The 15,278-nt window shown below is 38.5% G+C and overlaps 1 protein-coding gene across 2 annotated transcripts in view; it reads left to right on the top strand.

Moving 5' to 3' along the window:
• LOC133621678 (uncharacterized) overlaps positions 1 to 15,278 on the top strand; it is a 185,448-nt gene that overhangs the window by 52,381 nt on the left and 117,789 nt on the right. Inside the window, exon 5 of one of the 2 annotated variants that reach the window (XM_061983933.2) lies at positions 1,512 to 3,474. The exons of the other annotated variant lie outside the window; for it this stretch is intronic. Within the exon in view, the coding sequence (XP_061839917.1) occupies positions 1,512 to 1,906 (395 nt within the window). The 3' untranslated portion in view covers positions 1,907 to 3,474. Of the gene's footprint in view, positions 1 to 1,511; positions 3,475 to 15,278 lie in introns of those variants that run through there. 2 annotated transcript variants of the gene reach the window in all.

The following is a 15,278-nucleotide window of genomic DNA, read 5'->3' as shown; positions in this document are numbered from 1 at the left end:
CCGTCTTGTAAATGGCCAGTGTTTTTATGCATTTTACAATGTACTGCTTTTATATTTCCTGTATTTTATATTATTATTACTTTGAACTGTTTTATATTTTAAAAAAAATTATCCTGTAAAGCGTCTTTGAGTACTCTAAAAAGCGCTATACCAAATAAAATGTATTAATAAAACACTGCAGCACAAACCAGCACAAATGGAGCACCAACGAATGAAACACGTTTGTAGTAATTTGGACATAATTGGGGGAGTGTGGTTACTATTAGTAACACATTAATTACACATTAATAACAATACAAAATTGCAGCACAAATGGAGCACCAACGAATGTGGTCCCCTCCAAAGTTTCTCATTGTCATCCCTTTGGGTTGAGTTTTTTTCTTGCCCTGATGTGGGATCTGAGCCGAGGATGTCGTTGTGGCTTGTGCAGCCCTTTGAGACACTTGTGATTTAAGGCTTTATAAGTGAACTTTGATTGATTGACTTTGATGAGTACTTTTAAATATTTATGAAAAGTAAATAAAAAAATAAAAGTAACTTTTATTAATTTATGATCATGGTTAGAGATGTCCGATAATATCGGGCTGCCGATATTATCGGCCGATAAATGCTTTAAAATGTAATATCGGAAAGTACAATTTATGAATTTTTAAAACGCAGCTGTACGGAGTGGTACACGGACGTAGGGAGAAGTACAGAGCGCCAATAAACCTTAAAAGGCACTGCCTTTGCGTGCCGGCCCAATCACATAATACCTAAGGCTTTTCCCACACACGAGTGAATGCAAGCATACTTGGTCAACAGCCATACAAGTCACACTGAGTGTGGCCGTATAAACAACTTTAACACTGTTACAAATATGCGCCACACTGTGAACCCACACCAAACAAGAAAGACAAACACACTTTGGGAGAACATCCGCACCGTAACACAACATAAACACAACAGAACAAATACCCAGAACCCCTTGCAGCACTAACTCTTCCGGGACGCTACAATATACACCCCCCTCTACAACCTCAACCCCGCCCCCCCAAACACCGCCCACCTCAACCTCCTCATGATCTCTCAGGGAGAGCATGTCCCAAATTCCAAGCTGCTGTTTTGAGGCATGTTAAAAAAAAGAATGCACTTTGTGACTTCAATAATAAATATGGCAGTGCCATGTTGGCATTTTTTTTCCATAACTTGAGTTGATTTATTTTGGAAAACCTTGTTACATTGTTTAATGCATCCAGCAGGACATCACAAGAAAATTAGGCATAATAATGTGTTAATTCCACGACTGTATATATCGGTATCGGTTGATATCGGAATCGGTAATTAAGAGTTGGACAATATCGGAATATCGGAAAAAAAGCCATTATCGGACATCTCTAATCATGCTTTATGTTAGGCCAGCAGACGGAATACCACTGGTCTATGCATTGTTTTGCATCTTTACATTATGTTTTTTTTTACAACAAACTTCATGAGTGTGGTGGATTCCAACCTGATGATGTTCTCCCCAGAGTGCTGCGGGGCGGTCAAAGTTGTTCTGTCCGAGAACGGCCCGGTATGCACATTCAGCGACGTCTACCCGGATGCGGATGTGTTCTGGTCTTCCCACAGTGAGCCCCCAACGCCCGAGAAGCAGAAAATGTTCAAAAGTATGGAGGAAGGCGGCTGGTTGAGCATCCGCAGCCAGCTGGAATGGACTCCGAACGGGGACTTCAACTGTTCCCTGAGGAGCATCACATCTGGAAGAGACATTGCATGCAATTTGTCAGAGAATACCGATTTCCTAAACGGGCGTGAACGTAGATCGCAAGGTAGAGTCGGCAATGGAGCGGGATCCCTTGAACCTTTTTGGACAGTTGTGCTTGTTTCAACCATACTACATACTAGAAATGATGGATTTTCCTAAATAATTCCATTTGTGGGAGCACATTCGAGCAAAGCTACTTGCTTTGTTACAATGAGGTACTGGGATGTTGGCGATAAAGAGCCAAGGAGCCTTGCTTGCAGTCAAATGAATCAACGTTCATGCTCCAGAGCTTTCTAATTGTGCTTCTACTTCCTGCCGGAGCCCAGCGAGGAAATAACGGACTGTGGAGGAGCGATAACAAGGCAGCAGATCCTCAGCATGCCCTGGAAGGACACCTTTAATTTTCTCCTCAAAGATATTAAAGCTGGGCATAGTTTGTTTCAACAACAATAATCATTCAAGTGACATGAGGAGTATATTCTCTATCTTCTAACAAGAAGTTGAGAATATACATTAGCTAATATTGCAATGGGTTTTTTGTCACTTGAGTTTGTTGTGTTTGTTTTTTTCCACTATATGAGTGAAATATCAAAAGACCAGCAACAAAAATATGCCAGTAGTTTGTGGAAATATGCTGCTCTCTAGTGCACTACTTGGGTACTGCAGCCTTGCAAAATATATGACTTTGGAGCAGGCCTGGGCAATTATTTTGACTGGGAGGTCAAATTTTGAGGAAAACATTTTTCTGGGGGCCGGTACATCTATTTTTAGGGACACAAATACAAAATCTCACAATAATGTCTGATTGAATGCTAAAAACGTCATGACAGACCACCTTAAAAAACGGAATGGAATTTTAAATTTTTTTACTGAATGAGACACCCAGAATGTACATGAAAATAAAGAATGTGGGATTTACAATATTAACTATGAACGATAAAACATTGAATATTAACATATAAATGTCACACCCCCTCTCCATCGACATATTTTACAATCAAGCAAAACGCAACAAAAACAGCAAAATATGAACGCGAAGGTTAAAAAATAAACCCACCTACAATCTGATACATCTGATACATCACTAAGCTTTAGAACTTTGCTATAAAAATCTCCTTCCACGTCTGTCCCTGACACCCGCATTTCAGGCTGGCCGCTCTGGAAACACTCTGTGGAAACGCTCCCCACCCACACTGCTTGGTGCCTCATCTGAGCTGCTGTGACTTAGATTACCATAGTAACTAATTAGATTACCATAGTAACTAGTATATCATGCAAAAACGCAGATTCCAACCATTGAAATACATTGTATAGTTCAAGACTTACGGTCATAATGGCAGCTACAGTTTCCATCTTAAAGGGGAACATTATCACCAGACCTATGTAAGCGTCAATATATACCTTGATTTTGCAGAAAAAAGACCATATATTTTTTTAACCGATTTCCAAACTCTAAATGGGTGAGTTTTGGCGAATTAAACGCCTTTCTAATATTCCCTCTCGGAGCGATGACGTCACAACGTGGCGTCACATCGGGAAGCAATCCGCCATTTTCTCAAACACCGAGTCAAATCAGCTCTGTTATTTTCCGTTTTTTCGACTGTTTTCCGTACCTTGGAGACATCATGCCTCGTCGGTGTGTTGTCGGAGGGTGTAACAACACGAACAGGGACGGATTCAAGTTGCACCAGTGGCCCAAAGATGCGAAAGTGGCAAGAAATTGGACGTTTGTTCCGCACACTTTACCGACGAAAACTATGCTACGACAGAGATGGCAAGAATGTGTGGATATCCTGCGACACTCAAAGCAGATGCATTTCCAACGATAAAGTCAAAGAAATCTGCCGCCAGACCCCCATTGAATCTGTCGGAGTGTGTGAGCAATTCAGGGACAAAGGACCTCGGTAGCACGGCAAGCAATGGCGGCAGTTTGTTCCCGCAGACGAGCGAGCTAAACCCCCTGGATGTCTTGGCTCACACCGTCCCTTATGCCACCGAAGATGATCAAGAGAAGAATATCGACCCTAGCTTCCCTGGCCTGCTGACATCAACTCCAAAACTGGACAGATCAGCTTTCAGGAAAAGAGCGCGGATGAGGGTATGTCTACAGAATATATATTAATTGATGAAAATTGGGCTGTCTGCACTCTCAAAGTGCATGTTGTTACCAAATGTATTTCATATGCTGTAAACCTAGTTCATAGTTGTTAGTTTCCTTTAATGCCAAACAAACACATACCAATCGTTGGTTAGAAGGCGATCGCCGAATTCATCCTCGCTTTCTCCCGTGTCGCTGGCTGTCGTGTCGTTTTCGTCGGTTTCGCTTGCATACGGTTCAAACCGATATGGCTCAATAGCTTCAATTTCTTCTTAAATTTCGTTTTCGCTACCTGCCTCCACACTACAACCATCCGTTTCAATACATGCATAATCTGTTGAATCGCTTAAGCCGCTGAAATCCGAGTCTGAATCCGAGCTAATGTCGCTATAGCTTGCTGTTCTTTCCGCCATGTTTGTTTGTGTTGGCTTCACTATGTGACGTCACAGGAAAATGGACGGGTGTATATAACGATGGTTAAAATCAGGCACTTTGAAGCTTTTTTTAGGGATATTGCATGATGGGTAAAATTTTGAAAAAAACTTCGAAAAATATAATAAGCCACTGGGAACTGATTTTTAATGGTTTTAACCATTCTGAAATTGTGATAATGTTCCCCTTTAAAGATAAAAAAAAAAATTATTAGGGAATGTCCGGCGGGCCAGACTGAAAAGCTTAACGGGCCACATGTGGCCCCCGGGCCTTAATTTGCCCAGGTCTGCTTTGGAGCAAGCTGATTTCCATTATGTTACAAGCTAGAGCGAATTGATTTTGTAGTACTTGCAGTGGGAAGGAAAACAGTCTGGCAGTCTAAAAATACCAAAAACGTTATCGATTAAATTAGTTTTTGGGAGTAGACAGAAGTCCTAATCATATTCTATTCTCACTAAGCTGCACCTTGTCTTATGTCACTTTGTCTGTTTGATTACCAAGGTGTGTCAATATGCAATAATTGATCATTGTGTATTGTTTTGCTCTCAAAACTATTAAAAATCTTGCAAAGTTTTTTTATTCTGTGTCTGACAAACTGGAGATCGTGATCCCAAAATGCGGAGGGACGGCAGGAAGTAACGTAGAAAGAGTCTTTACAGCTTTCCTTAAAGCAGCACTAATTTAAGTAACTTTTCAACTTTCATAAAGTATTTTCATAACTTTTGGAATGATACATGGATTTACAACTAGTTGAATGACACCTGTGTCGTGGTCTGAGGGTGGCACGTAGCGACATGGAGGAGGGTGGCAGGAACCCTGCCACACAAGAAACTACAAATAAGAAACTACAAATGTGATTTTTATGTAAAGTACGCTTTTGAAATGTTGAAATCACCCCCAAACTGCCAAACGGTGTCTTCTAAAAAGTATTTGAATGTACTTTAATATATGTAATGCTACCCATAGTATTGTAATCATTAACGCAAAGCAGAATATTACTTTGAATCAGTTTATGGCAATCACCATATTGTCATTTGGGGCTGATTTCAACTTTATAGAGCTGTGGTTCTCAAATGGGGGTACGCGTACCCCTGGGGGTACATGAAGGTATGCCAAGGGGTACGTGAGATTTTTAAAAAATATTCTAAAAATAGCAATAATTAAAAAATCCTTCATAAATATAAATAAAAACCTATCTTTTTTTCCAAATAGTTCAAGAAAGACCACTACAAATGAGCAATATTTTGCACTGTTATACAATTTAATAAATCAGAAACTGATGACATAGTGCTGTATTTTACTTCTTTATCTCTTTTTTTCAACCAAAAATGCTTTGTTCTGATAAGGGGATACTTGAATTTAAAAAAAATTCACAGGGGGCACATCACTGAAAAAAGGTTGAGAACCACTGTTATAGAGGATACTTCGATGTATAAACAGTACAATATCTACTTTATTGTGATAAATGTAATACGCTTCACAGTATTCTAATCATTGATGTCCAGAAAAGCTGTGTCAATGTGAAAAATATTATTTTTATTTCATTTTAGGGTGGATTTCAACTTTATAGAGGGCATTTTAACGCGTAAACAGTACAGTGTGTATTTTATTATGACAAATGCAATGTTTCTCAGAGTTATCTAGTCAAGTATGCGCAGAAAAACTGTGTCAATATCAAAATATTACTTGGAATCACTTTTTGGTAACCACTAATTGGTCGTTTTGGGTTTATTTCAGCTTTTTAAAGGATATTTCAACAAATTCAGTAAAATATGTATTTTATTTTGATATGTAATACTCATAAGGGTATTGTAATAAATTATGCACAGATGCGATGTGTCAATGTCAAAATATTACGTTGAATCAATTTTTGTCAGGCAAGAATACATCTGATGAAAATATTAATTTAATGAATACATCCAGACACTTTATTAATATTCAATTAGTGCATGAACAAACAGTTAATATTGTATGTAGCTTCTAAACAAGAAAGAGGTTCAAGCACATCAACATCCACATTAGTCCTTTAAAATATCATTAATACCATAGAAAAGTATGGAAGTATTATTGTTGAAAAATTATTTGCAAATGTGTGTGTGTGTGTGTGTGTGTGTGTTTGTGTGTTCTTGTATTTCTACCCTTCTTGAGACATCAACAAGGAAAAGTACCTTCCATATGAGGACCGGTGAACAAGTTAGGACATAAATCATGGTCCCAATATGGAAAACATATTGCTATTAGACATTGCATCTAATAGAGAATGTCTCATTTGCACCCCTGGTGGTGAAATCTATCAAAATTAGGGTGGTCCCAGTCGGTTTTAAAAGTGCTCCCCCTCTGCAAGTGTAAGAAATTGAAATGCGCCCCCTTTGGCCAAAATTAAATAAAAAATAAAATTAAAAACAATATGTATATAGATACATACTGTAATAGCTTGAGGTAAATAATGAAGATTACAATTACAAACAAAAAAATTCAAAACCAAAAAAAAAAAAAAAGCAGTCTTTTTCTCACAATGTGTCAACTTTTTTCTTATAAAATTGGAAACTGGAATATTGCAATATTTTCTCATAAAATTATGACTTTTTTTTGTAAAAGTATTACTCTATAATGCAAAATGGTGACATTTGTCATAAAAAATGTTGACTTTTATCACAATATTGCCAATTCTTTTGTTTTTTTAAAATACTGACATTTTTTGAGTGTTTGACTTTTGTCATAAGTTTGCCAAGTAAAATTCTGATTATTATTATAAAATGTTAAAGTTTTCTTATAAAATTGTGACATTTGTCGAGTAAAATTACGACTCTTTTCATAAAATTGCCAACATTTTAAGCTTTTATTGTAAAATTGTGACTGTTATTGAGTGAAAATTCCAACTTTTATCATAATATTGCACAAATAATACATTTTACTTGTATAATTTTGAGTTACGTTGAGTAAAATTACGACTTGTATTATAATACTGACAAAATTCTTAGTTTTTCTTGCGAAATTGTGACCTTTTTCTTGTGAAATTCCAACTAATTTTTCACAACAAGCATTTTTACATTTGCATAGTATGTATATATTATTAATGTTGTAAATAGAAATCTTCATATATCTAGAAAGGGTGGTCCTACAGAGGTAGGCATTTTTCGGAGGTCTCAAGAATGAAACAAATACAGGAGTGTGTGTGTGTGTGCGTGCGTGCGTGCGTGCGTGCGTGCGTGCGTGCGTAATCAGCTCCGTGTGTGTTTTAAGATTTCTGTCCGTTTTATGGCTAACTTACTTCGGTTCTTGAATGTATTGCTTTTTCGGCTACAACCTAACCCTAACCAAAACCCAAGCCTGATCCTAACCGTAACCTTAACTTGTTTTCAGTTTATTTTTTTATTTCTGTTTTCTGTGTTTTGTATAATCTTTGGGGCTTCACTTCCGTTGTCACCCCTGTGGGCACGTCTTTAGGTAGACGCGACTTAGAGTGGGCGCGACTTTGAGTAGTTCTGCGCACCCGCAACCTTAGGTATACTTGAATTTTAGGTACAACATCGGAATTAGTTTGAGGAGAATTTGTGCTTGCAGGTAAATAAACGTAGAAGAGGGAGGAGGAACAGGACAATTAAGAATACAAAAAATTACACGTTTAGAGGCTTTTTTTGACATAATTGTTACATCCGGGTCGCATGTTGATGCGGGTCGTTCATTCAAGATGCAGCAGGAACGCCGGGGGCAAGGTGCAGGTAAGACAGGGCTTTATTGTCCATAAATCAGTCAACGTACCAACAAACGTAACAAAGCAAGCATGCCAATAGCACAGGGAGCTAAGGTGAAACTTAGCACAGGAATCAAAAGCATGGGTGACAAACGTAATGTTGCACGAAGCAAACAAGACAGCCAGACCAAGTGCGGCGAAAGGCAGGAACAAATAGCTCTCTGATTAGTGCCCGGGAGCAGGTGAGCGTCCCGAACACTAATCAGAGGCAGGTGAAAATAATCAGCACCCATGACAACCAAGAAACACAAACCCAGGGGTGCTGAAACAGAACTAAGGGAGTCTTAAACTAAAACAAAACATGATCCGGGCGACGGATCATCACAATAATTACTTATTTTTGAAAGGACTAAAATGCACAAGGAAATATCACCTAACTTAAGGAACCATGTTCTGGGAGGGGGCGTGGCCTGCGGGCCTGCAGCGAAGCGGGGTGTGCCGGACCGGCTTTGAGATCAGCGACAGGTGCGTAGATGACACAGGTGAGAGTGTTTGTCTGATCACATGTCGCTCTGTTAAAGGCAGCCGTCGGGAATGTGAGAGAGGAGTTGTTGGTGGTGGAGAATTGGCAGTCGGAGCACGAGCGAGAGTGAGAGCGGAGACGGTAGAAAAACCATTCGTGTGCTCACGGGCGATTTTGACAGACACAAGACATTTGCTGAAAAGCATAGAAGAACATTTATTGTACAATAAATCATTGTGTGCAAAGAGGACCGAAGCTGTCATGTCCGTCATTGGTGGTCCAAGGAACCCGGAGGGAGGAAGACCGCCACACATGTTTGTAAGAAATACGTTTGTCGAAAATATCTACCGGTATGTGCAATTTACTTCCAGGTGAACGCGACTTTCAAACTGATTCGCTAACATTGATTATTATGTATGCATTATTATGTATTAGTTATCCGTTTGCTAAATGTTCATTTTAATATATGGCACATTAAAAAAAAAACAAGGGGATATTTGTTTTTTACGCTTTGCTTAAGAAATGTAAGTAAAATAGTGGCAATGCTTTTTGTCTTTCTAATGTTCTCCTGAGGCCTTAAATGTGAATTAGCAAAGTGGACTTTCGGTATTAATGACATAAAAAAACAGCATATTACGACATATATTAATAAATAAATAAACCTAACTGAAACAACAACTGACAAAACAATGACAGGGTTAATTGAACAATTACAGTTTGATTATCCATCAAATATTTATACAAATGCCTTTGTTGTGCATTTATGTTGTTTTTTGAATTGTGAAATTTAGTAATGGGAACATTCAAAACTTTGCAGTATTAAATAGGAACAGCACTTTTGGAGGGAATTTTGCCTGTCGTTCACAATCCCTATGTCAGACAAGAACACTTGTGTTTTTCTTTTTTTTATGTATTCTAATTCGTAAAATATGGCACATACAAGGTGGCTAATAAACACAGCTAATGGTAGTACACTATTCCGCCCATAAAGCCCTCTAAAAAACATCCCAAAACCGCCAAAAATTCTCCATTCACATCTCGTGACCTGAATACTAACCAAGTATTAGCAATACTGTTATTAACGGAAACAAACAACTTTTAGTTGCGCCATGATCCCAGAGAGCTAATTAACTTATGGACCTATATTGACATATTGAGCCTATGAGCTGCTGCATCGCCTCTGAGCTGGTGAAAGTTCATTCTAGATTATAAATCATGCCTCTTACCTGGATAGTAGAAGGATGTGGCCATAAACATAAGTTGGTCAACTTTGACATCCAACTTAGACCCAGAGATGATGAGAAAGACAGAAAAAGATGGTTGTTTACGACAAAGTTTTTTTTTAACCCTTCGTGAGGATTATAATAAATTCTTCCTCGAAACAGGAATATACGATCATCCCATCAGTCGGCATCCCAGTGAGATCAGATCTTGTACAGTAAGTGATTATTTCATTATATTCGTATTTCTTGTTTAGCACTTAGCAATCCTGCTACTTGCTGCATGTGCTTATCATTCACTCAGTTCCTAAAACTTGAAGCTCATCCTCCATATATTCAGGCTCCAAAATATAAGGTTCTGGATCATCATTTTGTCATGATCCGTTGCCCGGATCATGTTAGTTTTTGACTCCCTCAGTTCCTGTTTTGAGCACACCTGTGGTTATGTTTTAGTTGCCATGGGTGTGAATTAGTTACACCTGCCTCTGATGCTCCCAGGGCACGAATCAGAAAGCTACCTATTCCTGATTTTCGCCACACACAGTCTGGCTTTCTTATTTGCTTCTATATAAGTTACGACATCTACTTATTTGTTTCCAGAGCTAAGCTTCGCCATTTCTTTGCCCGTTCATATGCTAAGATTTTCTAGTTAGCTATTCCGTGCTACAGGCACGCTTGTTTTGTTTATTTTTGTATTTTTTGCATGTTTCATAGACAATAAATCATTGTCTCACCTGCACCTCGCCTCCGGAGTTCCGTCTGCAACCTGGGAGAACTATTCATGTGACACATTTATCCCAAAGTAGTCGTCATTGTCTCTCATGAAGTCTGCGTGATTAGGAGTGTTGTTGTTGAAGAAAAAAAGGGAACGTTATGTGTCTGTAAAATTAATACCCCACTGTATGCTTAAAATGAGCAAAATATGTAAATATTATTATCAATGTGCCTGTTACTACATTACATATATATTTACAGCGTGTAAATAAAACCATGATGGAGGGTTTTGGATGTTTTTAAAATGTTTTATAGGCGAAATATAGCGAAACATATGTTGCCATCCAAGCAACGTTATCATGGACGCCCCTGCTTATTTCAGCAAGACAATCCCAAGCCACATGTTACAACAGCGTGGCTTTGTAGTAAAAGAGTGCGGGTACTAGACTGGCCTGCCTGTAGTCCAGACCTGTCTCCCATTGAAAATGTGTGGCGCAATATGAAGCATAAAATACCACAACGGAGACCCCCGGACTGTTGAACAACTTAATGTACATCAAGCAAGAATGGGAAAGAATTCCACCTGAAAATCTTCAAAAATTCTTCTCAGTTCCCAAACGTTTACTGAATGTTGTTAAAAGGAAAGGCCATGTAACACAGTGGTAAAAATGCCCAGTGCCAACTTTTTTGCAATGTGTTGCTGCTGTCATGCCAAATTTCTTTCCCCTACAAAAACCTCCCCCCCCCCCATTTACTTCCGGGGTCATTTCCTCTTACGTCATTGACAGCGATCGATAGAATCCAAATCTCCTGAAAATGGTGGTGTCACTGAATGACATTTGTCTTTATCTTTCCCAGGGGACTTATGTCAAACACCAGCAGGCTTTGAAAAATTCCAGGCGGAGTGTTAGGGCCGCTGCTGGGAACTTCTGTCTTTGTGGTAACGTGCAAAAGAAGAAATTTGGCGTGACACTGCCATTAAATTCTAAGTTAATGATTATTTGCAACAAAAAAAAAAAAAAAAAGTTTCTCAGTTCAAACATTAAATATCTTGTCTTTGCAGTCTATTCAATTGAATATAAGTTGAAAATGATTTGCAAATCATTGTATTCTGTTTTTATTTAAGAATTACACAACGTGCCAACTTCACTGGTTTTGGGTTTTGTAATTTCTTGGATGGATTATAGAAGTTGAGCACTCCATTGTTAGCTGACTTTTGCTAACACGTTTATTTACGAGTTAGAATGCATAAAACCAGAAAAACGCAAGTGTTCTTATCTCATAAAGGGATTGTTAATAATAGGCAAAATTCCAATAAAAGTACAGGGTCCCCTTTATGGATTTCAACTTTTTGCAGGAATTAAAAAAAAAACACGTTTATATTATATATATATATATATATATATATTGTATATATAAAAAGCAATGGATGATAAGAAAAGACGACCTATTGCTCATTCAAATAGACCCATCAACCCATTCTTTATTTATTCTACTCAACATTGTGTGAATGCACAAGTATCAGAAAACTATTTTAGAGTGCCTTAGACCAGTGGTCCCCAACCACCGGTCCGGGGACCGGCACCCGTCCGTGACGCATTTGGTACCGGGCCGCACAGAGACATTAAATAATTTATAACCGACTGCATTTTCTCCTACTTAACTTTCGCCAGTCCCACCAGACACACACAAACGTTTGTTCATTGATGTATTATAAAACTCCTAATAGGAAGTCGCCATTTGCTATATTTGTTACATATTTGTTACATGGGACAATGCTCATGAATAAACATATCACATGTAAAGGTGCCAAATCGTAGCCAAAAGCTAAGTTCCGTCTGCAGTCCGCAGCAGGTTGATGACCTAAGACAGGGGTAGGGAACCTATGGCTCTAGAGCCAGGTGTGGCTCTTTTGATGACTGCATCTGGCTCTCAGATAAATCTTAGCTGACATTGCTTAACACGATAAGTAATGAATAATTTCGCTGGTAATCAGTGTTAAAAATAACGTTCAGAATATAAAACATTCTCATGCATCTTAATCCATCAATCCGTTTTCTTCCGCACTTGTTCATTAATGGTAAGAGGTATTTGATGTATTATTGGTTAACTTCAGAATAACAATGTTATTAAAAAGAATAAGAGACTTATTATACTCTAAAAATGTTGGTCGTACTTAAAAATGCACACATTTAGTTGTATTCAGTGTTACAACATATTATATGGCTCTCACGGAAATACATTTAAAATTAAAGCTGCAAGCAGCGATGGACGGGACCGACTTTGAGGGCTCATAAAATCCAAACCGGAGCAGTAATTAAAACTCTTTCATCAACTTTTAATCAGAAGGGTTCAATCTCTCCTGTGCTAGTTTGAAGCCGACACGACAAACGCGCTCAGAGGAGATAATGTTTGAAAAAAGGTGACTGTTTTTGCACAACTTTTGTTTTGAAGGGGGAATTGCAAACTTCCTGTTTATTTTTGCTGGGGGTTGTAAGTGTATAAAATCTAGGTCTAAGTGACACCTACATAGAGGTTTTTGTTTCATGTCTCTACGACATTCCTACTGGGAGTTAGAGGCAGTTTTGTCTGTGTTTTCTTCCTAGGGGGCGTTAGAGCGCAATTTTGTGTTTTGGGGTTTGGTTTTTTGATTAGATCGCAATTTTTGCCAGTCCTGATGTGTGTGTCCAACTTGGTGAGATTTGAAGCATGTTAAGGGGGTCAAATTACAGCTCAAAGAGGCGGCGGTATAATAATAAAACGCTAGAAATTCAATAGGGTCCTCTGTCCCAAAGGAACTCGGTCCCTAAATATTTGGCTTTCATGGCTCTCTCAGCCAAAAAAGTTCCCGACCCCTGACCTAAGATCAGGGCAGATCAGGAACAAAGTGACCATAGTAGTCAAATGGAGAAGTGCTAAATTGTTGCATATAATAATTGTGCTAAAGGGAAAAAATACACATCTCCCTTGGCCTAGTAAGTTAAAGTGCTGGTATTATTGCACATCGTCCTATTACATAAGTAGTTAGCAATAACAGATGTATTTACGCATGGGAAATTGGACCAAAAAAGCTAACATTAGTGTATTTATGTATGAAATATTGCACAATATATGAATGCATAGCTTTTAGAATGGAAATAGTAATCCATAAAAATCTATTGGAACGAATGTCAAGTATTTCTAGCTTTCTTATCCTGCTCTTGTCCTTAAATGTGATGCATCACCGATAACCCATCAGATACTAAAGCCAAGAAAAAGCCCACTACTTGCAAAAATGAGCAAAAAACAAAAGTCTATGGAGAGCTTTGTTGCAAAGGGAAAAGTCCAGGGCCTCCCACTAATTGAATGTTATGGTGAGTTTTTTCATGTATTCATTTTTCATGCACTTATTTGCTATATTTATCTGCCACACATGGAAGTCCGGTCCGTGAAAATAATGCCTACATTAAACCGGTCCATCCATCCATCCATCCATTTAAACCGGTCCCTGGTGCAAAAAAAAGGTTGTGGACCCCTGCCTTAGACTTTAAAGTTGTAATAGCAATGTCTCACCAGAAGGGAGAGGCAAATTGCAAACTAATGGACTCCGACGACTTGCTTGTCATTGTTCTGAAGCAGGCTGCAGGATTTCAAAACTGGTGTCCGAGCTTTTTCCACCAAGCTATATTGCTTTTATATGCTATACATTTCTTGAATTTGTAAAATAAATAATGCATGTATAAAGGCTGTTCTTATTTCTATTATGTGTGTGCCGTGGGCCTATAAAGAACGACGGGCGTACCTTGGACACCCCCAAAACAACAACAGTGAGCAGACTAGTTTAATTAGTGATAATGTGGTTATTGTAGTGATCATTTGCTATGTTGTTATTGTTTATTGGAAGACCAAGAGACTCTTCCTTCTTCTTACATCATCTCGCCATGTTTCAACTTGGCTTCCCTCTGTGAGCTCCTCATCAGGACAAAGTACACATGCATTTAACTGTATGTGTGTGTGTGTGTGTGTGTGTGTGTGTATGTATGTGTGTGTGTGCTCCGGGTTAAGTTCCCATGGCAACGGAAGTGTCTCGCTGTGTTCCCCCGGCCTGGTGTGTTTGTGTGTCTGGACAATTATCCCGGGGGGCCGTTATCGCCTCTCAGAGAGGTTTACATTATCGCCCTAGCAGCCTGGTGGTCGTCAGTCAGGTGAGCGACCTTGGCTGGTTACATCACACACACACACACACACACGCACACACACACACACTCTTGTATTTGTTACCTTCATGAGACCTGCAAAAACTGCCTCCCTTTCTAGATATATAAAGATTTGTATTTACAACATGAATAAAATATTAATACTATGCAAATATATAAAAGCATGTTGTGAAAAGAAAAAGGTCACAATTTCACAAGAAAAACTTAGAATTTTGGCAGTATTATAATAAAAGTCGCCATTTTACTCTACGCAAGTCAAAATTTTACAAGAAAAACTGAACATTTGTGCAATATTATGATAAAAGTTGGAATTTTACTCAACAACAGTCGCAATTTGCAAGAAAAGCTTAAAATGTTGGCTATTTTATGAAAAGAGTTGTCATTTTACAACGGTGGGCTTACTTTTAAAACCCACACACAGTCAATTTGAAAAATCCCTCCTTTTTCCACCAGGGGTGCAATTGAGACATTCTCTATTAGATGCAATGGTTTTCTGTATTAGGACCATGATTTATGTCCTAACTTGTTCACCGGTCCTCATATGGAAGGTACTTTTCCTTGTTGATGTCTCAAGAAGGGTAGAAAAACAAGAACAAACACACACACACGCGGACACATTATTGTATTGTTACCTTCTTGAGACCTCCGACAACT

Source organism: Nerophis lumbriciformis, linkage group LG25 (genome assembly GCF_033978685.3).
Source record: "Nerophis lumbriciformis linkage group LG25, RoL_Nlum_v2.1, whole genome shotgun sequence".
Classification (NCBI taxonomy): domain Eukaryota; kingdom Metazoa; phylum Chordata; class Actinopteri; order Syngnathiformes; family Syngnathidae; genus Nerophis; species Nerophis lumbriciformis.
The sequence above is the reverse complement of the archived record's forward strand: the minus strand, read 5'-3'. Positions and strand labels throughout refer to the sequence as shown.